General features: G+C 50.3%; 1 protein-coding gene across 4 annotated transcripts in view; it reads right to left on the bottom strand.

Annotated features, from left to right (window-relative positions):
- HK1 (hexokinase 1) overlaps positions 1–26234 on the bottom strand; it is an 83664-nt gene extending 57430 nt beyond the window's left edge. Inside the window, exons 1-2 of one of the 4 annotated variants that reach the window (XM_033407586.2) lie at positions 13248–13363; positions 9751–9898 (exon numbers count right to left, since the gene is read on the bottom strand). In XM_033407586.2, the coding sequence (XP_033263477.1) occupies positions 9751–9777 (27 nt within the window). In that variant the 5' untranslated portion in view covers positions 9778–9898; positions 13248–13363. Of the gene's footprint in view, positions 1–9750; positions 9899–13247; positions 13653–26213 lie in introns of those variants that run through there. The other 3 variants (XM_049697277.1, XM_049697276.1, XM_004280793.3) reach the window with 3 other exon arrangements.
- Between the last annotated feature and the right edge of the window lie 1645 nt (positions 26235–27879).

Below are 27879 nucleotides of genomic sequence, written 5' to 3'. Positions count from 1 at the left end.
GTCTAACTCATAATCACATACCCCTAATTCCTTTTACCTAAATACCTAGAGAAATGCATTGATTACCAAATATTACTGACCCATTTTGTAGAAAAGAAAACTAAAGGTAGGTGGTCATTTGCCTGAAACCATAGCAAATAAAAGATTCTCACAAAAGTCCTCTGAAACATTTGGATTGTTTTATTACTTAAAAAAAAAAACTAACAGTACATTATAGTAACAATAAGTTATATACACTCATTATTAAAAAAATTCAAACAATACATAAATGCACAAAAGTAAAAAGTCTGAGTTCTTCCCTCCATCTCCCCAGAGAAATCCCTGCTAAAAGAGCTTTATGTTCTAGGACAGTTTTCCTACCTAAACAAACATTCATACATACAGGGCTTGGGTCTTTTTGTATTTCGTTTTACAAAAAATGGAATCACATTATAAGCAGTTTCTCCCTTGAAACCTTAACTCCTCCTCTATTTCCTCGGGGAACTGCCTCTAAGACTCACACTACCAGCCATACTTAGATTTTCTCAGGACCCTACCTGGCTCAATGATGGGACATGGACTGGGTAGTACAAACACCTGCGCCAGACTCCAGCTTTGCCATCCTGCAGGCACCTCAGTCTTTCCATCTGTAATGTGGGTGTGTTCACCTGACTCTGACCTAGGAAGGCCTCTCTACTTTGCATAGCACTTTCACACGCTGGTCCTTAAACTATCCTGTCCAGAGAAGCAGGGCAGGTGCCATCACATTCAATGCCCTAAGGAAAAATTAGAGGCTAGAGAGGTTATTCGACTGGCCAAGGTGACCGCTGGTCAGCAAGAAAACCGGAGTAGACACCAAGTTCCTGGTTCTGTGGTCCCTCCTCAGTACCTTTCTTGCTCAGGCCAGGGCGAACCCAGGCCCAGCGCCTCCGAGAGCAGCGAGACGTGGGAACATGGTGGCATTAATGCCACAGCTCCATCCACTGCAGGAGCAGCATGGCTCCCTTGCCTTGCAGAAAGCACGCTGCTCCGGCCTGATTATTCTGGAAGCCTCATTCACCCTCCAGCAGCTACCAGGGATCTGAACTGCTCATTTCCCCTTTCACACAATCCTGGGAAGGAAGTTCAAAGGCCATAGCAAGCCCAAAGGTCCTGGCCTGATGGGACCCTCCGCCGTGGTGGGTCCCATCCCAAGCCCTCCTCCTGCAGGTCCAACCCTCTTCCTGCCTGCCCAGCCCCACCTCACTGCCAAGGGTGTCGGCCGCAAGGAACCTACATTTCTATCCTGCTTTTGGCAGCTGGTACCTGAGCAGAGAGGGCACTGGCCACAAGGAGAGACATTTTGGACCCTGTGGGTTCCCTACCAGGATCATCTGCTCCCGGCACCCTCCTGCCCTCTGCAGCCCCCGACGGTCCTTCCTCACAGATCCCCCTCTATTACTCGGCTGGCTTGGCCTGTAACTGCCTCTCTGCACTCCACTCCACACCCACCTCCTCCGAAGGGGGTACCATGATCCGCCCGCCCAGCACCAGCTGCCGCTCTCCTCGGCATCCCCTCGGCCCTCGTGCTACGTAGGAGCGATCTGCCCGCGCCGCAGCAACACGTGCATGGTGCACGCCTCCAGCTAGACCGCGAGTGCCAGGGGTGCAGGGGCCACGCTTCCAACTTCCTTGTGTCCCCACCCCCTCAGGTGGCTTCTCAGCTGGGCTGAGTGGCTGCTCTCCTGGAGGGGCAGGAAGGCCTCTGGAGATGCTTGGCCCGGGAGGTCTTCTCGGAAGGGTCTGCTGGCTCAGATAAGGCCGGAGACTCCTGTTCCCTGAATGACCCAGCCCTTCTCCAGCACCAGCCCCTCACTTCAGCCTCAGGGCGACCTGCGTGGAGCCAACAGCCCCTCCCTGAGTGAAGGAGAGTTCCAGGCGCTCTCAGACGCCTGCTTCGCCTCACAACATCTGCACCTCAAGGCCCAAGGGGACATATAAACGCTCTACAGATAATCAGGAGTCGCCACTCTTCAAGGCTCCCAGAGACTGTGGAATATCTGAAAGAGGAAATGTGTTTGGGAAAATAAATCCCACGTTAGAGGCTTCTCAGTGAAAGCTGTGCGTGCGAACATCCCCAGCGCATCAGGGTCCCTTCGGCCTGTTCACACACTATGAGGGGAGGTTCCCTTCTCCAGTCCTTTTCCAAAATTCAGACACAGCTCTCGGTGCCTTATCTATCATTTAATTGACGCCTCTGAACTGTGAGTTCCATTTCAGTGAGCACGGACGCAGCACCTATGAAGCACCATGGACTGTTCACACATACAACACTTCTGTTTAATCAGAGCAAATCAGGAGGAAAACGGGATCCCCATTCTTGATGAGGAAACTGAGGTTCTGGGAACTGTGATGTAACGGTCAGCAAGGATGGGTCCCCTGCTGGGCACTTCCGCCTGCCCTGATCCAAGCTGCACACTTGCAGGGTGGGCACTATCAGCCCTGTTTTACATGGGAGGAACCCGGGGCGTGAAGCCAAGCGAAAGGCCCGAGCATCCAGCACCCAGGGTGGCTCTGGCGTCAGACCCCAGCCCCGGTGCTCCCTCCCTACTTCCCCAGACTCCTCTTGCTAGGAGGACCACAGAAGGCCGTGAGGTCATGCCCAAGGTCCTCCTGGTGACCTTGGTTCAAGCTAAGAGGCACTTTCCACTGGTGAGAGACCAGGCCCTTGCCCAGACAAGAACAAAGCTGTCACACTGAACTAGCTAAAAATAAAGGAGGTACCCAGTCCCTCAAGGGGAACAGAACAGCCCTGGAATGTGGCGGGGCAAGAACAACAGGCTTCGTTCTGGGCCTCACGGTCAATGGCTTGGGCAGGGCCAGGCACCAGACTCACAGTTCCCAATGTGCCAGGTGCCTCCAGACGAGAGGGAAGAGAGGGTCCGAAGTACGGACAGCTCTGCTTTCACTATGAGACAACCAGACCCCAGAGCCATGGCTCGCAAATACTGCAGTGATGGGAGCAGACTGGGCTGGAAAGTGAAGGGCTTCAGGCCTCCTCCAGCTATACAGATTCCTTCTATAACCTTAGGCAAGTCACTTCCATCTCTGTGTTTTTCCATCAGTAAAAAAGCAACAATGAAAACTGCCCTCTCGTCTTCATATGGTGGGCATAGGAGCTCCATGACACCATGGATTCCTCAGAACGCAGGCTTTTCAAAATCCCATGGTGGCAAAGCAGAATGGTACCCAGGATCCCTGCCCCGGCTCAGGGCTCTGTCCGCTTACCCTCTGTTATCCAGGAAGCTACACTCCCCCACCATGCCTCGGCAGGTGCCTACAGGTGTGTTCCGGGTGAACAACGATGATAACATCTGACATTTGTACAGTTCAGTACGCTTTCCAAGTGTTTCCATATCCATTCTCTGATTTGATAAATGGGCAGATAGTGAGGTAGGGATCATTTACCCCATCTGACAGATAAGGAAACTGAGCCCCAGAGAGCTTGATGTCCACCTAACAACACTGCTCAAGCTAGAGGGATCCTTGAGAGATAAAGGATTCCAGGCTCCTGGCTTTACAGATGAGGAAATTGAGGCCCAAGGACCGCAGGAACCCACTGCCTTAAATGCAGAGTGCCTCTGCCTGAACTTCTGAAGCATAAAATTTCCTGTCTAGCAGAGTGCTTCCAGTAGGAATACAATGCAAGCCACATATGTAATTTAACATTTTCTAGTAGCCAGATTTTTAAAAACAGGTGAAATTAATTTTAATAACATTTAACCCAATATATCCAACATATTATTCCCACATGTAATATTTTTTAAATGATCAACGAGCGATTTTATATATCTTTGTCATACAGAGTCTTCAAAATCCTGTATTTTATGTTCAACAGCACATCTCAAACCAGACTTGCCGCATTTCAACTGCTCAAGAGCCACATGTGGCTGGTGGCTACTGTTGTGGACAGCAGGGCTCTAGCACTCCAATCACATCCCCATCATGGGAGCCTTGGGCGATGATTTCTGCTGGGAGCCCACTGCAATGCACTGCTTTAGAAGCCTGAAGCCCTGGACCGAAGTCCTGGATCTGCATGACAGTGAGAGCTGCCTACTAGTGTCAGACAGACCTGTGTCTCCATCCCAGCCCTCTGTTCTCTGGCCACCAAAGATCAGATCACTTCCACTTCCTGAAGCTTGCCTGCCCCACAAGTAAGATGCAGAAAGAAACACCTACACCCAAGCTTGCCAGAAGGACTTCACTAAATCAAGCATGTAAAAGTATTTTGAGAGTGGAAAAGAACTTTGCAAATGTGACTTGGTGTCTTTGTTACAAGGATGGCCTGCGGGTCTCCAACTCAACTCACCCCACCCACCCAGAGAGGGTCCCGGAAGGCACCAGGGGACATTAGAGAAATGAGATCAGACTGAATAACAAGGCTGAAGGCAAACCCCACGTGTCAATCAATCAAGGAAATCAGCTGCTTACAGTAGGGCCAGGCAGAAGCTGGGAGAGAAAGCTAGAATAATAATGCCTTATAGGGAGCATGGGGAGGTCTTTCAGGGAAAGCACTGACCTCCCCAAGTGTCCTCTTTTAATTGCAAACAGGATGGAGGGAAGGGGACAAATGAAAAGGGTACAGAGAAAAATTTGAAAACCAGAGAAAATCCCTAACATTCACTGTAAAAGACTTTATTGGGTCAATTTCCTGCCCAAGTGGAGGGAGCTGGTCAACACTGAGCAGCTTGGGGGTGGAGGGGTGGAGGGGTGGGGATGGCAGGCACAAACCAGTGTGCTGGTGCTGGGGAGGATGGGGAGGATGGGGAGGATGGAGAAGATGGGGAGGAAGGGGAGGAAGGGGAGGATGGGGAGGATGGGGAGGAAGGGGAGGATGGGGAGGAAGGGGAGGATGGGGAGGAAGGGGAGGATGGGGAGGAAGGGGAGGATGGGGAATGGGAATCGGGGGAGTATGGAGGGTCTCGTGCCCAGCTCTGCCCGGGCCCCGCCTCTTTCCTTCCTTGAATCTGTTTCCCTCAACAGCAAAATCAGAGTTGGATGTGTTATGGTGGAAAGAACATGGGTTTCTGAGTCAGGGGACCTGGTAGTGTTTCTGTCCCTATCACTCATGAGCTGTGTGGTCAGCAAGTCACTTCACTACGTGGGGACCTCAGTGTCCTCATTTCTAAATGGAGATGATGCCTTCCTCAGGTGGACAGAAGCAGGGGCTCTCCCAGCAATTCCACTCCTACACACATACCCAAGAGAAATGAAAACGTATGTCCATACAGGGAAAACCATTCACATCAGCATTATCATAACAGCCGCAAAGTGGAAACAACCCAAATGTCCCTCAACTAACAAATGCATAAACAAAATGTGGTATACAGAAACAACTCAATATTATTCAGTAATAAAAAGAACTGAAGTACTCAAACATGCTATAGTATGAATGAACCTTGAAAACATGCTAAGTGAAAGAAACCAGACACAAAGGTCACACATTATATAATTCCATTCATATGAAACGTCCAGAAGAAGCAAATCCATTAAAAAAAGAAAGTAGATATCAGGGTGGAGGGAACAATGGGGAGTGACTGCTTAATGGGTATGGGGTTTCTTTTGGGGGTGATGAAAACGTTCTGGAAATAGATGGTGGTGACGTTTGTACAACCTTGTTAACATACTAGACACCACAGACTTGCACTCTTTAAAATGGTAAGTTGGGCTACCCTGGTGGCGCAGTGGTTAAGAATCCGCCTGCCAATGCAGGGCACAAGGGTTCGAGCCCTGGTCCGGGAAGATCCCACATGCCACAGAGCAACTAAGCCCGTGCGCCACAGCTACTGAGCCTGCGCTCTAGAGCCTGCTAGCCACAACTACTGAGCCCGCATGCCACAACTACTGAAGCCCACGCGCCTAGAGCCCGTGCTCCGCAACAAGAGAAGCCACCGCAATGAGAAGCCCACGCGCCAGAACGAAGAGTAGCCTCCACTCACCACAACTAGAGAAAGCCCGTGTGCAGCAACGAAGACCCAATGCAGCCAAAGGTAAAATAAATGAATTTATTAAAAAAATTTTTTTAAATGCTAAGTTTTATGGTATGTGACTTATATCTCAATTAAAAAAAAAAAAAAGCAGGGGCTCTGCCAGAAGACTTAATGCGTCTGAATGCTGGCTCTTCTGTTTATATCTGAGCCTCAGAGTCCTCATCCAAAAGTGGCGATCATAAGGGTACGCACCTCACGGGGGACCTGTGAGGATGTAATGCCTTTGGTGCAGCAAATGTGACAGGCATTATATATGTTGGCTTCGATTAGTATTGTTACTATTGATGATTAAATAAGACCCATTTTAAGAAAGAGAGGCCCCTAGTAGGCATTCAGTCCCCCCTTCCCTCCAAGGCCCCCTCAAGGCCTCGGCGTCTGAGAGCCTGTAACCAAGCATGCAATCAGATGAACGTGATCTGACATTTTCTGCCTCCCCAGGGACCGCATTTGCAAAGGGCTGGGCTGCAGACCTCACACTGCAGTGTGCCTTGGTGGGGGGGCGGGGGGCAGGTGGCGCACAGCCACCCTCTCCTTTTACGGAAGATAGTCTGAGAGAGGCTGCCGGCATGAGCTTTCTGTAATAGAGAAACGTTTAGGGGACAGATAAGCCAGCCCTGCCCCAGTCAGATCCACCCAGGAAGAGAGTGTGTGCAGGCAAAGGCACACTTGTTTGTTTTAATTCCCAGAAAAGTTTAACGAATTCATGCTAGAGCACAAGGGGACACAGAGAGCCTTCACGAGCCTCTCTCTGTACGCCCTACCCCGCCACCAATTGGGCACTGTGCTAACAGCCAATGGGGTGGGCACTGCTCACAGTGAGCTGTCAACCTCACTCAGTAACACTGGGCAGCAAGGGCTCCCCTTCATAAGGTAAACTAGGAAATGGCTAATTTTAAGCCAAGCTCAAATGTTGTATGTGAGTGGAAATGGCTGGGAAGAAACAGTTTTTTTCAAAATTACCTATTAAAAAATTTTAAGGTTTTACTGTAACCAAGGGTTGGCTGTGGAACCATATGAACCTGTACAAACTTCTGACTGGACTGGGAGCTGACATGACCACGGAGGAAATTTGGCAAAATCTTAAAAGTGGGAAGATGCACTCACTCCTCCACTGAGCGATTTCAGCCCTAGAAACACAGCCTAGAGCAACTTACGTGTGTACAGAAGGATCATGGGGGCACTGTCTGTAATTTGAAAAATCAGAAACTCAAAGGCTTACCAAAAGAACAGATAAATTAGTTTGGTGTATTCACACAATGTAAGGGCATACGGCAGTTTAAATTGATGAAACAGAGGTATACAGATCAACATGGAAGAATGTCAAATATACAACGTTGAGCTTAAAAAAAAGCAAGTTGCAGAAGGATACAAACAGGATAACACCATTTACAAAAGGTTAAAGCCATATAAAGTAACACTACATACTGTTCATAGATACATGATATGTAATAAAAATATTAAAACATGCAGGAAATGATAAAACACCAAACTCAGGACAGAGGTCATCTCTGGGAGGAGAAATGAATGTGACTTGAAGACGGGCATAGAAGGGGTTTTAGTCGTGTCTGTAATGTAATTGTAATTGTGTCTGTTACCTCGCAAGCTGAGGAGTGGATACACAAGTGTTTGTTATGTTAATTTCAATATTTTTTACGCACCCCGAATATTTCATAATAAAAAATTAACTCATATGTATTGATTTGTGGGGGAGAGAATTAAAATACAGGTTCTAAGTTAAATTGTTCAAATCAACAAAGATGGGTTTTTCTCCTAAAGGAAAGAAGTGGGGGGAGCAAGAATGGCCCTATGGATCCCATTCCAGATTTTCTAAGACCTTGAGAGTCATTCATCTCCTCTGGGCCTCCAGTCAGTCCCTGTTTCTAAATGGGGAATAAAATCTCTGCCTTCTGTCCACTGTACACAAGGCAGCAGGATGTCCAGGGGAGGAGCTGCGAGGGGGAGGGAGCTGCCCCGGGAGCTCAGGAATAATACTTCCTATCGTGACATCATCGCTCAGGTTTCTGAAAGATCAGATGAAAGCATACACACACACACACGTGCACGTTAGTGTGTCTATGTGTATTGTTAGGTATAGACAGACATATATACATACACACACACATATAGCTACACACACAATTGATAGCTGATATGGCACCCAGAAGGTGTCTTGGGATGCTCAGCGACAACAACCCATTAAAAAAAGGAGAAAGCAAGGGACTTCCCTGGTGGCGCAGTGGTTAAGAATCTGCCTGCCAGTGCAGGGGATACAGGTTCAAGCCCTGGTATGGGAAGATCCCACATGCTGCGGAGCAACTAAGCCCGTGTACCACAACTACTGAGCCTGCACTCTAGAACCCGTGAGCCACAACTACTGAGCCCGTGTGCCATAACTACTGAAGCCCACGTGCCTAGAGCCTGTGCTCTGCAACAAGAGAAGCCACTGAAATGAGAAGGCCGCGCACCGCAACGAAGAGTAGCCCCTGCTCGCTGCAACTAAAGAAAGCCCGAGTGCAGCAACGAAGACCTAATGCAGCCAAAAGTAAATAATATAAATAAAAATAAATTTATAATAAAAGAAAAAGAAAGCAAAGTTACATTTTGGTAACTATCTATTCGACTCTCCCTTACGAAGTTTCTAAGTATAATATTTCCATTTGTACATTTAGAGCCTGATTTTTTTTCTTTTTTTCTTTTTTGGCCGTGCTGCACAGCTTGTGGGATCTTAGTTCCCCAACCAGGGATCGAACTCAGGCCCTCGGCAGTGAAAGTGCCAAGTCCTAACCACTGGACCACAAGGGAATTCCTTACAGCCTGGCTTTAAGCAACTCTTAGGCTAGTGATTTCCCACCCAAGATCTGACCACTGGCCCCTATAGCTCTCATAGCATTCTCTGTTTTGCACTTATCATAAGACAGCAAATAATTATTTATACTCCATGAGAATAGGGACTATTTCTACCAGGTTTATAGCTGTCACCCCATCCTAGCACAATACTCTGCACATAATAAAGGACTCAAACATTTTCTGAAGAAATGATTGAGTTCCCATGATCAGATTTGATTCTAAAGGGCCTCAAATCAATAAGCAGGTGCCTGCTGTCTAGCCATGACTGCTTCCTGGACACGGAGCTGTATGGATGCCTCTCTATCCAGCATCTCCTCCAGGGCCTCCTCAGGCATGTTCAGCGCTGACTCCAGTGGCTAATTCTATCAGGCAGGAACCCCTGACTGCAGACACACATGGAGACAAATCAGTCTTTTCTCCAGAAAACAGGAGGAATGTGGGAGGACAGCGCAGCACGGCCAGATGTGAAAGTCCTGCATACCCACCCACTTTCCCAGTTTATTCCCTCACGACAATCCCAAATTATCAAACCAAATGAAGTGCTGGGCATTTTCTTAGGGGGAGAACTCCAAGGAACATCCAAGGCAGAGGGGACAGGGATTATGAAATGAAGATTCCCCAGGGAGTGAGGCTCTTACTGGATGCTTGTATAACACCAGATCAAAAGGTGCATGAGATGGTTTTCATAATTTTCTAACTCTCATCTCTCTCACCCCCGAGCAATACGGAAATGGGCATTTTTTAAATGCTTGCTTTTGCCGCTGGAATACATGGGCTCCCAGGAAAAAGAACTTGGTAGCTTTTTAACTGCTAAGCATACTCTCCTCTGCCTTCCTGAGCCAACCACTCGAGGACTCTGGGTTCAGCCATTGGACAAATCACACCTGTTGCTCACCTGCTTAGGGGGATTCCTTAGGATCATGGGGATCCCTCCCAGAGAAAATCCACCGGCATTTGCTCACCATCTGTCAACCCTGAAGGAAAGGACGTCTAGTTTTTCTTTAGAGGCCCAGTTCTGACCTTGCTGGACCCAGCTTCCTTTCCTAAAGGAACAGAGCACTACGTGATCCTTTACCCTCCTTCGAGCTCTTAATGGCTAACCCAAGTGGAGGAAGCAGGCAAGATGAGAGGCATGTAAAAGTTAAAAGTAAAAGTTACTTGGAGGTCAAAAGACCCAGGCTCTACAACTACTGAGCCTGCGCTCTAGAGCCCGCGAGCCACAGCTACCGAGCCCATGCACAACTACTGAAGCCTGCATGCCTAGAGCCCAAGCTCCGCAACAAGAGAAGCCGCCACAATGAGAAGCCCATCGACATAATTAGAGAAAGCCTGCGTGCAGCAACAAAGACCCAACACAGCCAAAAATAAATAAAATAAATAATTAAAAAAAAAAAAAAAAAGACCCAGGCTCTAGCTGCAGAATTAACAGATGTCTGGTATTCTGATGAACGGAACCTTTCACAAGCACACATGTGCATCCTTTTCCTCCTAAAAGCACTAGAAGAGTAAAAGGGAAATCTATGTTTTATACTTAACTTCAGTCTAATGCCACGACACCCTTTTCACCGCACCACATCATCCGACACTATGCAGATGCAGTCTGGAAGATGGGACTCCAGGCTGGGAAGCCAGATGCTTGGCCTGTTTCAACCCAGGATATATTTATGAGGCTGAATTACTGATGTGTCTCATAGGCAACGGGGGGAGAAATGATACCCCTTCACGATCACTTTTGTATCCTGAGCAATCCCACAAACCTTCCCTGGCACCATCCCCATCTTCCCTCTACATCCAGGCCAGAGGGCAAGTAGATGGATGAGGATTAGTGTGGGATGCCAGCGCTGTCTCCAGAGCTCCAGAGGCCACCTAGGGCTGGAGGGCTGAATCACCATGGCTGCCCACGCTGGCAGGTGCGGCGGGGTGGGGGCTGTCTGCACTGGGTCCTCATCAGGTTGCAGGTAGGGCCCAGTACCCGCAGGAGGAACAGGGCTTGGAGTCCTGCAAGTGGAGGACGTACCTTGGAGTCCCAGGGTAAGTGGTAGGTAGGAAAAGCTGGTCTCTAAAAAGTCCTGAGTCCCAGGAGAGCACATGGAGTCTCCCAGGATCTGCTCGAGTAGGGGCCAGGAAAACTGACTAGGCCATCAGAACAAGTGCCCACTATGTGCTCAGGAGGCCCAGGAAGCTTCCTGAGAACCACCATCACGGATGGCAGAGTCACACAGCCCATCACGAAGGCCGAGGTGACCCCCTGGCAGGAATCCACATACTCCGCCCATAGAAAGCAGCCTGAGAACTCCTCCATGAGGTGCAAGAAAGCCAGCCTGTTTTCAAGACTCTCCTTGACCAATAATATGATCTGGTGGAAGCTCTGGCCTCAAGACCCACCTCCAGCAAGGTTCTGACGCCAGAGGAGGGCGGGGAGGGAATTTCAGAATGCCAGTCTCGGAGGAGGGACTTGAGGATCAATTGATTCAGAAGTCACACAGTCAGATGCCTACAGGAGCCTGGTGGATAGAGTGTGAATCAGGCCACCACGAGAGTGGAGGGCTCTGGGGCCACACTAGATACTGCGTGCCTGATAAAATAGGCCCCACTGAGGGCAGTCCAAACCTCAACCCAGCATGGCCCCTGGCGGCCACACAGACGTTGGTGGCTGTGGACGCTGGAGGCTTACAAGGTCATTCGGGTCCCCACCTCAGTGACCCGCTGTCTTGAGCTACAGAGGGCACCGTGTGCAGGGAGAGGGCAGTGAACTCATCTATGCCTTAAATCCCCCACTGTGAAATGGGAAGAACATCAAGGATACACAACACCACTGAAGAAAACTGGTGAAATGCACATGTTGAGGTGCAGAGCTCCCCAAGCTCAGTGGTCAGAAGGAGGCTCCAGGGTGCTCCACGGGAGTGAGCATGAGTCCCACGGTTTGACACCTCTATAGTCACTGCCACTTGTAGCCATGAGGGACCGTGGCAGATTCCCAGGCCTCTCTCCTAACTACCCAACTCTGGTCCCCACTCAGCGCAGGACCCAGGATCCAAGCAGCATCCCCAATGCCTTTGTCTCAGCACCTCCCCCTCAGCTGACTTCCAGGAGGAGCCTCAGTCAAGTTCCCAGTGGAGGGAGGCGGAGACCTGGGTCCCGCCCTGGCTCTCCCTCTAACTCCTCGGGTGACCTTGATGAGGTCACTGCCCTTAGCAGGCCCGTTTCCTGTTGTGCCAGAGGAGGGGGCTGTCTTGGGTGGTTAAGAAGAGCACTGAACATCCTGTGGCTGCAGACCTGTGGCTCCTGCCTCTCACCTGTAGGTACAGCTCCTTTGTTTGAACTCCAAAGTCAGGTTGACTTTGCTGTCCACCCCAGCTTATCCCAGCAATAATGTCACCCATTCTGGGTGTGGATGGGTCAGGAGATCTGTCAGGCGTGGCAATGATAAAATGGGCGTCTTTCCCTACAGCTTAGGCTGTTTCTCAAAAACTTGACGCCAAAGCTGGTATAAGGGAGAGATACACCTTTAACACCTGCCAGCAGACAGGATTTTATGTTAGACATAAGTTAAAGGCAGCAATACCTCAGGGTAGGGAAATGTGTCCTTGTGCAAGTACACACATGCCACAAGCATACATGTCAAGGCCTCCATCCGACTCAAAAGACCAGTCTCTTATTTGAGCTCCCTGGGCTGGCTGGAAATTACAGCTTAAGAGAGCAGAGTGGTCACGGAGAGGGATAAAAAAATTCCATTCAGACATGCCGCTCCAGACCTGAGGCCTATGAGCAAAGTTTCCGGTGGCCTCCACGCTTCTCCTTGTTCCAGGAAGCCGTGCCGGTCGCCCCGTCTTCAGATTAAGGAGCAGCCGCAACAACTGGGAGAGCCGGGGTGACAGCTTTTCCGGGCACCCGACGCCCTCCACCGGGAACCCCAAATATGGGATGCATGGCCTCCAGCCAGCACCCCCGCCTGCTGCGCGCTCACCTCCCCAGCATCTCTGTGATCACTCCTCCGCCCATGGCGCTTGGACCGTACCAAACAGGCCCTGTGGACCAACCCACCAGTTGCCACACGGTCACCCTCCCCGCACGGCCCGGGGGCCCATTTGACATCCACATCCCGTTTCAAGGACACTGCAGCAGGCAGCCCAGTCTCGGGGGTCTCCCCCCACCCCCCAACACACACACACACACACACACACACACACACACACACACACACACACACACGCAGCATACGATCCCGGGAAGAATCAAAGGGCGAAGCCTTCCCCACCGCCCTGCGGTCCAACCAATGATGGCCTGGGGGAGGCTGGGCGCGGGAGGATGGAGGCGGCTGCGGCGGCGAGCGGATACCGGAATGCAACGTTGCGGGCAGAGCGCCGGGCGGCGGCGCCGGCGGGGGCTCACCTTTTTGACTTGGTCATCCTTCAGTTCGGTGAAGTAATAAGCCAGGAGCTGCGCGGCGATCATGCTGGCGGTCGGGGACGCGGGGCGGCAGGCTTGGGGCGGGCGTCTGTCCTCCGCAGCCTGGGTGAGCAGTGGTCCCCGGGCTGCAGCTCCGCGGCTCCTCCTCCTCCTCCTCCGGCCGCTCCTCCCCCACGACCTGGGGCGCGGCGGCGGCTCGCGCGCTCCCAGTCTCCGCGCTCCCGTCCCCGCGAGGGTGACAGCCTCCAGCCGGCCCACCTCCTCGGCGCCCATTGGCTGCCGCGCGCCTCTGCAGCGCCGGGCGATCGCGGCCGGGCCAGGGCCGGGGGGGCTCGGTGGCTGCTCCTCCCCGTGCCGGAAAGGGGGCGGGCGACGCCGCGAAATCCCCCACAGCCCGGCATCTCCCGGCACGTCCCCCACGTAGGGAGCCGGCGCAGGGACGGGAGGTTCTGTCGCGCGCGCACCGTCACGCGTGGCGGCGCCCTGCTCGGGCGGGGCGCAGGCGGGGAGGCTCGGGACGCAGGAGGAGGCATCGCCCAGCCCGGTTTGCTGCCGAACGGGGCAGCCTAGAGGCGGCGGTCCCCTTCCTTGGAAATTAGGGCTCGCCCCTGGGAGTTCCGTGGAAGGGGAGACGCCCGGAGGGGGGCTCGAAGAAGTGGGCGTGGAAAGCGAGCGGGGCCTGTGGCGGCGGAAGCGAGATCCCGGAGGCTTCGCGGTCCTCGCACCGGGTCACCACGCCGACCGGCTCTCGCGGGCCCAAGGGGCCGAGCGCCGAGCCCCACCTGGGCCCTCACCGACGGAGCATCATACCACTCCACCCCGCCCCACCCTGGCCCGCCAGTGCTGCGGCGCCTCCAGGCCTAATCCCCGGCTGGCGGATTTGTGTTGCTAAACCAAGAGCGACGCCCCACAGCGTCCGCCCCTGAGTCACCGGTTCTTTCGGCCGGCCCTCCCGAAGGGCGCACGCCCGCTGGGCGGGACTTGAGCTGCAGGCCCCGGCCTGTCCCCATCCCCCCCCGACCCCGGCCCCCTGAGCACCCAGGCTCGCTGGAGGCTGGGGGACAGTTTGGGCGCCCATCCTACGTGCCACCTTTCTCACTTCCCGGAGGAAGTTAGCCGGGCTGGGAGGAATCCCTAGAAAACCATTCGACTTTAAAGGGGGGAAGGGAAGTGAGGAATCAGAGGTGTTCATGCTGCTACTAGGACTGATGGCTACCATAGGATTCTTAGATTAATTGCTTCTGTGTGCCAAACACCACCAGGAGCTTTACTGCCTTACAAAAGACACGTAATGAGCTCAAAATACAAAGAAGTGGTTACTATTCCGATTCAACGGGTAAGCAAGTGGAGGCTCACTGAGGCCATGTGTCTTGCCGTACAACCAGAAAGCTGTAGATCCAGGATTAGACTTTGGGTCTGTGTGTTTTCAAAACGAGTGCACCCCTGGGTTTTGCTGTCCTCCCAGTCGTATGTAGCCTCTGCCTAAATAGGCCATGATACTTAAACCAAGGCTGCACCACATGGTGCCCTGAGATGGCCAGTGTCCAACCCCATAACCTCTACCCCAGCCCTGGATCCTGGGGGCCCCTGGCCAGGCCTAAGAAAGGTACAGTGGAGTCAGTAGGGGGTGGTTTAGGTCCAGAACGGCCCTCAGGGGCATGGCTTTGACATCACCAATTGAAGAGGGTCTCAGTTGTGGCCCTTGAGGCCAGAGCCCTCAGTCCAGAGCACAGCCCCTGCCCCCTAGCTTTATGGCTGTGGCATCCAGGGTCACCTCTCTGAGCCTGCTTCCTCATCTATAACATGGAGATACTAATGCCCACCTACCTCCCTTGGTTGCTGTGAAATACTACAAATAAAATACCTGCTTATAATATACAATTAATAAATGGTAGGTATTATCATAAGATTGACTGGGAAGCTGATGAGGTTTACACTTCAGGGCTTCTTGCTTGCATTCCCCCAATTCTAGGCCCTCAGAGGCCCTATCAATTTTATATTTGTAATTTTGAATTATTTTCCAAAGAGGCTCCCCAACATTATTTCAAGCTTTAAAGCTTCACAAAACCTGGATCTGCCCCCTGGATAGTATCATTATAAACCAGGAACAAAGAGGTTTCCTGGCATCCATCAAACACTTATACCACCTGCATGGCCATAAAGCAAAATTGGGCGCATGGGAACAATTTGGTTGTTCTCAAGTGCCGTTTGCGTCTTGCGAGTGTGATTCTGCCAGACTCAGCAGGATCGAGAACTGTGCTTTGTTAATTGCTCTGTCTCACACTCAGCCCACGGCCTGGCACTCGAAGGTGGAATGAGCCCAGCACAGCGATCAGGAGCACACATACCCCTTAACACAGGCCCAGCCAGCATCATCACCAAGCCCCCCACTGCAACTGAGATGTCTTATCTGAACTGGAGCTAGGGAGAAGCTAACCCTTCCAACGGCCTGGCTACCCGGAGATGTTCTGTTTGCAGGCAGGGAGGCTGCCAGTGCTTTCTCTTCCCTGCGTTCCAGAGAGAACCTGCTTCTTAAGGTGACTCACTCCTCCACACCCCCTGAATGCAGCCATGTCCCAAGACCTATCAGTATTCCCTGAGAAATATCCCTAGGCCTGCCCCACCGCCTCCTCCCAACCCTCAGTCCTCAGCAGCCCACGCCAGAAATATTGCAAGACTTCCTGGTTCCTGGCTTCCCGCCATCCAAGTCATTCTGAGGTCCCAGCCACACTACTCCTGCTAAAAAGCAGCCTAATCACAGCGTAACCCTGCCCGAAACCCCTGCGTGGCTCCCTCCCTCCTGATGGAGTGGTTCAAACGTCTCTGCCTGGTGTCTGAGGCCCTCTGTAATCTGACTCCACTCTTCCCCGCTTATCTCTTCCTCCACTGTTGGCCACAGCAAAGCCACTTCCCACTCTTCTCGGCCCACTCCACGTCCATCCTGCCCATATCTCCTTGCCCATATCTCCTTGCTTGCTCGGCCCTCTCCACTCACCTCCACCTGACCGGTGTCCCTCTTGCCGAAGGCCCAGCTCTCCCACCCTCCCCGTAAACTCTTCCCTGACCACAGCTACTCACTGCGGTCTCCCAGGCCTCAGCACCTCCACAGGGCAAACTCGGACTGTGCTCAGAGTCCATCTAGATCTAGACCAAGACTCTTCTTTACAGACTAAGAATGTGAGAAGCAGCAGGTGGGCCATCTTGCCCAGCCAGTGCTCTGTCCATCCTTCCCCACTACCTCACTGCAGCCTGGTTCTCAGATAAGTAACACTGAGTCATAACAGTCTGCCTGATATTTTTGACTGTCTTCTGGGGGGGGTGGCCTTATCTGCCCCAATCAGACAGCTTCCTGAGGCCAGAGTCCATTCTGCACTGCTATGTCCCACACTGGGCTCAGAGCTGGGCCTGTCTCCCCTTTCTGTCATGCCAGTTATCATCCCTTGCACTTCTTTATTACTCTGCCTCTTTTCTTGCTGTCACGTATCTCTTGGACCCCAGCCAAGTCCCTTTGCTGATTACTCCACAGACCCTGAGGAAAAGCAGCAAAGACCTGGACCATGGGAAACCTAGTTCCACAGGTCTCTCCTCACCCTCGAGATGGCCCTCCCCTCTCCCAGAAGTCCCCTGGGTTTCTCTGTTCATTTACTGGGCTTCCTCCTGTATGAGTTGGGATGGCGGGTGGAGGGTCAGACAGTGCTGGGCTGCCAACCCACAAAACACCCCTGCTGGTAAGAGAATGAGGGCTGCAGCTAAGTCAGAATGAAACAATTTGCATCAGACCCATGGCACTAGGAACTTTACACCAGAAATTCTCTGCAGCGGATGAAAGCTGTACCCCAGCATCTGGCAGCACACCTGTAACAGCAATGCTTGCATAATGTTGACAGTTTACAGAGTAGTTTCTCATTTATTGCCTCATTTCTCCTGATAACAGGCTGGTGACGTTAGAAGGGCAAATATCATTATCCCCACTTAATCAGTCGATGAGGGTTATGGAATTTAAAGAGCTTGTTTAAAGTCTCAAAGAGAAAGAGAAAGCAAAAAGAGAAAAGAGTAAGGCCAGTGCCCACACCAGGGCAGCATCTTGGACTCCTGACACAGTGGGGGGCCTGTTGTGCACAGCACATTCTGAAAAGGAGCACCAGGAAGGAACCCTGACCCAGTGTTCATATTAGTTAGATCTGTGGTGTTGGGAATTCCCTGGTGGTCCAGTGGTTAGGACTCAGTGCTTTCACTGCCGTGGGCCCGGGTTCAATCACTTAGGTCAGGGAACTAAGACCTCTCAAGCCGTGTGGTGCGGCCAAAAAAAAAGAATGACCTGGAGAGCTTTTACAAATGCTGATACCCAGGCCCCAGCCCCAGAGATGATGGCTGAATTGACCTGGGGTGCTGTCCAAACATCCTTTTTTTTTTTTTTTTTTTTTCCTCTACGCGGGCCTCTCACTGCTGTGGCCTCTCCCGTTGCGGAGCACAGGCTCCGGACGCACAGGCCCAGCAGCCATGGCTCACGGGCCCAGCCGCTCCGCGGCACGTGGGATCTTCCCAGACCAGGACACGAACCCGTGTCCCCTGCATCGGCAGGCGGACTCTCAACCACTGCGCCACCAGGGAAGCCCCAAACATCGTTTTGAAAGTTCCCCAGGTGAGTCCCAGGGACTACCAGGAATGAGAATGACTGATTTAGACCCTTACTTTCTACGGGGACGTCTGGAGGAAATGTCTGAAATGGATTTCAGCATGGAGACTTTCAGCAGTCTCACGTGGATGCTGCCGACCAGTGGTTCCTCCAGGGTCCTAGTGGTCCTACAGATCTGGAGCACACTGGACGCAAGTCCATCGTGACTTTCTCATCAGCTTTGCACAGTTCTGCTTCCTGCGTGAGAAGGCTGTGAGGAGTGTCTGGGGTTGGAAAATCACCTCAGCCTGCCTCCTTTCCTCTCGCATTCGCCCGAAGTGCTGCCCTCCAACATCACAACAGAAGTTATAGATCGACAACCACCAGGCTAAAACATCTTATTTGGCCCACCGAATGTTTTATGAGCCAACACTTGAAAATGACATGTCAGTTTAAATTATTTATTTATTTTTGGCTGTGTTGGGTCTTCGTTTCTGTGCAAGGGCTTTCTCTAGCTGCGGCGAGCGGGGGCCACTCTTAATCGCGGTGCGCGGGCCTCTCACTGTAGCAGCCTCTCTTGTTGTGGAGCACAAGCTCCAGACGCACAGGCTCAGTAGTTGTGGCTCACGGGCCCAGCTGCTCCGCGGCACGTGGGATCTTCCCAGACCAGGGCTCAAACCCACGTCCCCTGCATTGGCAGGCAGATTCTCAACCACTGTGCCACCAGGGAAGCCCATGTCACTTTAAAATCCAGGTTTCTGGCACCAAAAGTCTAGCCACACAGAGCCCATGTTATCACTGGCAATAAGCAGCTGGCACTGAGCACCACTGCCCCCTTCAGACAAGGTAGGTGTGCTGCAGCTTGCCCAGGCCCCACCCAGCCCACCTGTTCACTGGTACACACAGCTGACTGGCCCCTGTAGGCATTTCAACTTTCAACTGATAACTGGAATTTGTAGACCGAAGGCCTCAGGTATTAGGGCCGGGACTGAGAGGCCTTGCACCCTAAGCACCTCTCTTGCTTCACCCAAGTCCCAACCCTCTCAGGTTTCATTAAGGTACCTGCCTGCCTGCCCCTTGCTCAACCCTGACCTATTTACCTGGCTCAGAAAGGGCCTGACCCCCTAGAGACAGCTTGCTCAGCTTCTGTCCCAAGAAGTCTTCTACTCCCCTTTAGGGGTGACAGTCCCTCAGGGAAGCCAAATGAAAGCCCAGTCTGGTCCTGTCAATTCCTGGACATCCCATCCTCATTCCATTGCCTCGGAACCTGAGGCGCCTCCTGTGCATAAAGAATAATGGCCCGCAGGAAGAAGGGTTAACCAGACTGCTGAGTCCCGCCTGGCTTCAGCCCTGCTCCTTAACTGAGGCCAGCTCCTGCCCCAAAGGATGCCCATATCGTGTTGGAACAGAGCAATCTTAAATCACCCTGCTGGTTACCCCGAGTTTCCTGGGATAGTTCTCCCCAGTGCCCACACACAGCCAAGCTCACAGGTCCAACAGAAGGTCCTCCTCAATCCTACCCCTTAGAATTAGCTCCAAAATATGGAGGGAAATGCTCACATAGGAGAGTCCATGTCAACCCTTAGGCAGGGTTCCCAGGCTATGGGATTGCACAGGCCAGCAAATTAAACATACAGACAAAACCTAGGCACTGGCTTTTCATTTTGCTAAGAAAGGATTTTTTTTCATTGTAATTTCCATCTCCCACTACCATAATTTCCTAAAGGAAGAACTATTTTAACCCAGAGAAGTAAACATAAGGGCTGGTTTTCAAACAAAATCCTTTGGTTTTATAATACTACTAGTGCTTAGGTAGGACTTACTACATACCAGGTATTGTTCTAAATTCTTTACTTACATTAACTTGCTTGACCCACAGAACAACCCGATGAGGTAAAAACTAATTTTATCCCCATTTTATAGACAAGAACACCGAGTCACAGGGAGATTAAGTGACTTCTCCAAGGTCACAGGGCTACTGATGGAACAGCTGGGATCTGAGCCCAGGCAGTCTGACTCAAGGCCACCCTGCTGCTCTAACAAGGTGAAATATTCATTTTACTATATTGTCCTTATTTCTTTTATTTAACCAGGGCCAGTGACGGCTCAGTCACAGATGGGTCCAAGCACCTGAGTTGGGGAGCTTCTCCCCTAGTGTACTGAGCCACTCTTGGTTAGATTTATAAAACATGGCACGTGGATCCTGGCTCTGCAGAGCCCTAATGATAGGGACAGAGTAAAGGGACAAAGCAGGTTAATTAAATAGTTAATCCCACTAGGGAATTGTAAGTAAAGAAAAAAATATGGGAGACCCCTGTAAGTTAAGGATCACTCAAGAAAGCAAGTTTTCTTAACCACAAAGCCAAGCAGGCTTGCTTAGCAACAAAACCATGCAACAGAAGCATGAGACATGCCCCCAAACAATAAAACAATAGTGGCATGAGACCCACATCCTGCCCAGTGAGCTCAGTAAGTTAATGACCCCTAGGACATGCTCTCTGCACACATAAAAAACAATAATTTATGGAAAGGTGACATTTCAAAGGGAAAGACCCTCATTGTACTGAGACCTGAAGTAATTTTTCCATAGTGCCATGACAGTCCCAGCTTGACCACGTAGGGACAAGAAAACTCCCCCACCCAACCTGGAGGAGGAGCTGATGATGGAAGCATGACATCTACCAACGAATGAGGAACAAGGGGATCTTCTCCCCATCCCCACTTTTCCTTTGATTGTAAAACTATAGCCCAGGGACTTCCCTGGTGGTGCAGTGGTTAAGAATCTGCCTGCCAATGCAGGGGACACAGGTTCAAGCCCTGGTCCAGGAAGATCCCACATGCCGCAGAGCAACGAAGCCCATGCACCACAACTTCTAAGCCTGTGCTCTAGAGCCCGCGAGCCACAACTACTGAGCCCGCATGCCACAACTACTGAAGCCCGTGCGCCTAGAGCCTGTGCTCTGCCACAAGAGAAGCCACCGCAATGAGAAGCCCGGGCACCGCAACGAAGAGTATCCCCCGCTCACCGCAACTAGAGAAAGCCCGCGCACACCAACAAAGACCCAAAGCAGCCAAAAATAAATAAATAAATTAATTAATTAATTAATTTTTAAAAAACTGTAACCCAGTAAGTTCTCAGGGTGTGGCACCCTCTCGTCCACCTGCTTGTAAGCCTCACAAGCATCCTATTCTAATAAATCACCTCTTATCTATCACTTTGCCTCTCGCTGAATTCTTTCTATGCTGAGACGTAAAGGACTGGAGCTCCTTGGAGCGCCCAGAATCGCCTCCAAGGGGTTTCACTCTTACAAAGGGCATTCTCAAACCAAGTGGTGAGGCTGATCCCGTGACAGAGGGGCCTATAAGGGAGGTGTGGAAGCAGTTGCCCGTCCCAGTGCAGGGGCGGGAAGGAGGGGGCGTCTAGTTTGGTGGATCAGCTGAGCTGACTATTTCCTCCTCTCTCAGTCTTCTGCAGGTCCATCCCAACGTGCCCTACCCAAAGAATCACTTTTGTCAAGAGTTGCGGCCTCCACCTCTCTCCTGAGCTCCAGACCCATATTTCCAACTGCCTGTAAATATCAACTCCTAGATCCCATGGGCACCTGAAACTCAATTTGTCTCCCATCACAGTTATTTCTTCTTCTTAAACTTCCCTTCTTCTCGATTCCTCCCCTTGTCATTTATTCACTCAACAAATATTTCTGAAGCGCTTAAGGTGCCCTGCACTTCCTAGTTCACTAGAAATGCACAGGTGAGCAAAACAGAGTCTCTGCCCACATTCTGTGGAGAGAGACAGACAGTCAACAAATCACAAATTAAATGTACCTTATGTCAGGCGCTAGGAGGAAAAATAAATCAGAGTGTACGTGACACAGCTGCATCCTACAATTTCCATTTCCCCTGTGTCCTAACTAATAAATGCTCTAATGTTTAGGTGCCCTGGCCCCGCGCCCCAGAATAAAGGCTAGCCAGCCTGCAACTAGATGTGGCCAGGGGACCAAGTTTTGGCCAGAGAGTAAAGCTGAGTCCCCCTAAAACTGAGTTCCCCTGCCAAGTTTATGATTAACCTCTCTATCCAAAACTTTATTCCCTTTCTTGTCCTACCCCTGTTCCCCACAGGATTGAGAAATATCAAAGAAAAGGTAGCGGGGGGGCTTCCCTTGTGGTGCAGTGGTTAAGAATCCACCTGCCAATGCAGGGGACACAGGTTCGAGCCCTGGTCCAAGAAGATCTCACATGCCGCGGAGCAACTACGCCCGTGCGCCACAACTGCTGAGCCTGTTCTCTACAGCCCGTGAGCCACAGCAGCTGAGCCCCCGTGCCACAACAAGAGAAACCACTGAAATGAGGAGCCCGGGCACTGCAACAAAGAGTAGCCCCCGCTGGCCGCAACTAGAGAAAGCCCTCGTGCAACAATGAAAACCTAACACAGCCAAAAATAAAAATAAATAAAAATAAAATTTAACGAAAAGGGGGGACTGAAACTGAGCAGGCCCCTGCAGGGTCTTCCCAGGTGCAAGCCCCTCCATGCTCCCTCACCCCCTTCTTGTTTGGCCTTCCCTGATTTCCAAAGAGCAGTTAATAAATAGGACAATAGTCACAGGCTTCCTAGTTCCTCCTGAAGGGATACAGATAACATCTGAAGCATATCTTTGAGTGGTTCTGCAGAAATTAAGACCCCCACTCAGTGGATGGTGGTGACTTGCTGACCACAAGCACATAGACCCCAGACTGGTTGGAACCAGAAGGCTGATGAATAAGATTCCTGAAACATCCCCCTGTTACTTCACCACCAACCAATCAGAAGAATGTCTGCTAACTGATCACACACCCTGCAACCCTCACCCCTAGTGCTCCTTTTAAAAAACCCTTGCCTGAAAGTCTTTCAAGCACGAGCTGCCCCTTGGTGCCCTGCAGTAGATGCTGTACACGCTGTACTTCATTCACTGCCACCCGCTGTCAGTAGACTGGCTTTGCTGCGCATCAGGAGGGAGGACGTAACAAGAAGAAAGTGAGGCCTCATGGGAGCTTCCAAGAGCCATTCCTAAGATTGTGCAGCTTTCCCTCGGCCATCCCTCCTTCTTCCCTCTTGCTGGCTGCAGTACAGACAGGCTGGAGATCCAGGAACCACCTTGGATTATGAGATAACTGTCACCGAGGTGCCCCATATCATCCCCACATTGACTACCTCCAGATTTTTAGAACTTGAGAGAGAAAATTTAAATTACAATAAAGAACAACAGAGAATGTATCACTTTAGATAGGATGGATAAGAGAGGCTTCTCTGAGGATGTGACATTTGAGCAGAGACCAGAATAAAATGAGGGAGTATGCCATGCCTGTGCTTCCTCTTCTCTCTTGGGAAAAGAGTGTTCCAGGCAGAACCGTCTCCCTGCCACCCAAGCTGAAAACCTGAATACCATCCGTGAGCCCCTTCCCCTCCCAAACCCCATCTAGTCTAATCTGATCTGTCACCAAACCCCACCAAGTCTACTTATACTTGTGTCTTGAGAACAAACACAACACAAATCAAACCTACAAACTCTCTTGACTCCATCTTCTCCTTCTGATTCGTTCTGCTACAACAGGACTGTAGTGGGTTGAAGAGCACCCCCCAAAAGATATGTCTTAACCCTCACAACCTGTGAATGTGACCTTATTTGGAAAAAGAGTCTTTGCATGCGTAATTAAGGATCTCCAGATCAGCCTGGATTACCGGTGGGCCCTAAATCCAACGACTGTCCTGATTAAGAGGCAGAAGAGAACACACAGGGAGGAAAAAAGAAATCGTCACTTGAAGGCAGAGGCAGATGCCATGTGAAGATAAACCAAGGAACGCCTGGAGCCCCCAGATGTGGAAGAAGTGCCCTAGAGCCTGTGGTGGGAGCACAGCCCTGCTGACACCTTGATTTTGGTCTTCTGGCCTCCAGAACTGTGAGACAATACATTTCTGTTATTTTAAGCCACCAAGTTTGTGGTAATTTGTTCTTGTGGCCCTAGGAAACAAATACAATGCCTTTAGCACAATATCTACTCTCTCTTAGCCCCAGGCTACAGAACTTGCCTGTTCAGAAACCCCTGTAGTAAAAATGTTTGGATCATGTATCTCGATATGTATATTAATTTACAACTATCAGTGCATACGACTGTACTAATTCGTTAGGTATATTATAAAACATACCTAAATGTCTATGTTCGACATGAAAATGCATGAGACAGATGGGAGTGTAAAGTGATACAACTACTTTGGAACTGTTTGGCTGTTTCTAATAAAGTACAATATACACCGACCCCCTGATGCAGCAATTCCATTCCTGGGTATTTACCCAAGAAAAATTGAGGCACGTGTCCCTACGAAGATTCGTACACGAATATTCAGAACACTTTATTAGTAACAGCCCAAACTAGAAGCAACCCAAATGTCCCTGAGCAAGCGAGTGGTTAAACCAATTGTAGTACATCCATACATCATACTTCTCAGCTATAAAAAAGGAATGCTTTTCTGGGGTAACAATTTTATTGAGTGTAATTCACTACCATACAATTCACCCATTTAAAGTATAAAATTCAATGACTTTTAATACAATTGCAGAGTTGTGAGATCCTTGCCACAATCAATTTGAGAATATTTTCATCATCCCCAAAAGAAACCCATATCCGTTAGCTGTCACTTCCCACCCAAGCTCCCGCGCTCCCTAGCCCTGGGCAACCACCAATCTGCTTTCTGTCTCTACAGATTTGCCTATTCTGGACATTTCGTATAAATGGCATCATACAGTCTCTGGTGACTGGCTTCTTTTATTATTTAGCATAGTGTCTTTAAGGGTCATTCATGTTGTAGTGCATATCTGAACTTCAGTCTTTTTTAGGTCTGAATAATATTCTGTTGTGTGGATATATCACAGCTGGTTTATCCACTCATCAGTTAATAGACAGTTGGTTGTTTCCACCTTGGGGATTCTTTTGGTATTGTATTAGTTGGGCTGCCCTAACAAAATACCACAGACTGGATGGCTTAAGCAACAGAAATTTACTTTTTCACCATTCTGGAGGCTAGAAGTCCAAGAGCATGGTGTTGGCAGGTCTGGTTTCTTCTGAGGCCTCCCTCCTTGACTTGCAGATGGCTGCCTTCCTGACACGGACTTCTCTCTGTGTGCACACATCCCTGACGTCTCTGTGTATTCAGATTTCCTCTTCATAGAAACACCAGTCAGAGTGGATTAGAGTCTACCCTAAAGACCTCATTTTAGTTTAATTACCTCTTTGAAGACCCTATCTCCAAATATGATCACATTCTGAGGCTAGGACTTCAACATATGAATTTGGGGGGGATACAGTTCACTCCATAACAGGTGTTGTATTAAGAAAACACTGCCAAATCCAAGGTCACAAAGATTCATACCTATGTTTTCTTCTAAGAGTTTTATAATTTTAGCTATTGCATTTAGGTCTTTGATCCATTTTGAATTAATTTTTGCATATGGTATGAGGTAGGGGTTCAACTTCATTCTTTTGCATGTGGATATCTGATTGTCTCAGCACCATTTGTTGAAGAGACTATTCTTACTCCATTGAACTGTTTTGATATCCCTGTCAAAAATCAAATGACTGTAAAGTTGTAAGGGTTTATTTCTGGATGTTCAATTGTATTCCATTGATTTATATGTCTGTCCTTATGCCAGTACCACACTGTCTTTATAAACTTTGAAAATAGGGAATATGAGTTCTTCAGCTTTCTTGGTTTTTTTGTTTTGTTTTGTATTTTTGCGGTATGCGGGCCTCTCACTGTTGTGGCCTCTCCTGTTGCGGAGCACAGGCTCCGGACGCGCAGGCTCAGTGGCCATGGCTCACGGGCCCAGCCACTCCGCAGCATGCGGGATCTTCCCAGACCGGGGCACGAACCCGTGTCCCCTGCATCAGCAGGCGGACTCTCAACCACTGCGCCACCAGGGAAGCCCCTGACCTTGCACTTTGGACCAGACAAGAGCGGGAAGAGACCTTTCCAGTCCCTCCCCCAGAGTCTCTCCCACAGTCGGCGTGCCACGCAGCGCCAAGGCTGGAGTGTGTAGTTCTGATGCTTAGCATTTTGCTTCTAAGAAAAGGCTAAGAAGGCAGCCTAGTAACAAAGGTCCCTCAGGAAGCCCCTGCCCTGTGGCAGTGCGCTGGGCCCAGCGGGAGCAACTAGAGGTAAGCGCTCTTTCTCACCCCAGAATCTACTGCAGGGCTGCTCACTAAAACCATGATCAGAATTCCCAAAGAGAAGTGCCGTACAATATGTTTCTCTTACAGAAAATGTTCCAGAAGAAAACAGAAAGAACATTTAGGTTTCTTACCTTACTTTGAGCGAGCGGGGGCTGAATTGGACTTCCAGTTGCTGTACCCTTCAAGACAGGACAAGATAAGGTGTTATAAAGGCATGCACCTTGCATTCACAGCATACTGGTGCTTATAGTTAACCAACCACGCTCAGAAAGCAAAAGTAGTTACAAGTAACATTGAAATACCTAAGCAAATTCTACAATGACAAACGATTCTCTGGATGAAATGCAGCAGAGCTCAGAAATCTTCGATTCACAGATCTATTCACATCAGCGTTTATTAGGTACTTACAAATGTGCCAGGCACTGTGCTAGTGGCTCTGACCTCAGGGAATCCACAGTCCTCTAGAGAAGATGCATGTGCTCATCAATAATGAAAGCACAGCTGGCTGAACTGCTAGAGAGGCGTGTAGGGGAGCTATGGGAACACAGGGGTCTGTCTCTGCTGGACCTCTGGCCCCGCCCCACCGTGTCCCCCAAATTGCAGGGTGAGATGCTTCCCAGATGAACATGGAGGGAATGTGGGCAACAAGCAGCAACCAGCTTGATGAGTTAGCATCCTTGGTGAGTTAGCACCCCACCCTTCCATAACCTTTTTACAACTTGCCCTGCCTCACAGATTTGGAGAGCTGATGCCAATCAAGAGACAGGCCCATGTGGATTTCTTCATGATGGCAGCTGAAGGGATAAGGAGGATATAGTAAATCATTTGCAGAAAACAGCCACAACAGTTCACCTCTCTGTATCTATGCTCTCATGTCGTCTCCTCCCACAGTGACTCTGGGATTGGCTGTGTGACTCGCTTTAGCCAGTAGCACAACAGCAACAGGATGAAAGCGGAGGCTTGAAAAATTGCTTGTGCTGGGGCTTGCCCTCTCTTGCTGTTCTTGGGACTCTTACAAAACCACTCTCAGTGGGTGAGAAGGAGTGGAAACCAGAGTGACAGAGCACAAGAGGAAATCCCACTTTACAAGGAAGGAGACTGAGGTTTCTAGAAGGTTGAGTAGCAGCTCACAGACATGCAACCAGTCCCTGTGAAAACCAGCGGTAAACTACGCATCCTCCCTGAAGGGCAGCCCCTATCTTTTCAGCACTTCTTGTCCTGCCTCGCGTAGAATAGGTGCTTAGTAAATGTTTGCTGTTCATGAACTGAAAAGACATGCCCTCTTCTAAGCGGGCCCCAAATCAAAGAAGCTCCATTGAAATCACGATCCTAGGGAAGCTAGGAAAGCAAGAATCGGCATAAAATGACCAGGACAATCCAGGCAAATTTTCCACATGCCCAAGGCCCCAACAGTCTAGGCTTTATACTGATACCCCGTGAGAGCAAACTTCTTGCTGTAAGGGCTCTCGTGAAGCCTTGCAGATACTTACAGGCCTAGAATCAAGAGTAAGGCGACAGTGAAAAATACTGTCTGGGGCTTGGAATAGCCAGGGAGCCAAGGAGAAAGAAACTGAATGGACCATATAATTTCTAGCCCTTCCTTAGATTAAGAGTGGGAATTCAATATTCAAAGCACAACATTTCTAAGCTTGGAACAATTTGAAATATAACTGTCCTAAGGCAGTTATGGTCTGAGCGGCAGGCCTGGCCCTGAGCCTTGAGTCTGACGTGGAGATAGAAAGAGTACAGGCTTGGAGTCAGAGAGACCTGAGTTTATGTCCTGGATCTGCCACTGAC

This window comes from Orcinus orca, chromosome 14 (genome assembly GCF_937001465.1).
Source record: "Orcinus orca chromosome 14, mOrcOrc1.1, whole genome shotgun sequence".
NCBI lineage: Eukaryota > Metazoa > Chordata > Mammalia > Artiodactyla > Delphinidae > Orcinus > Orcinus orca.
This window is presented reverse-complemented; position numbering and strand designations above follow the sequence as displayed.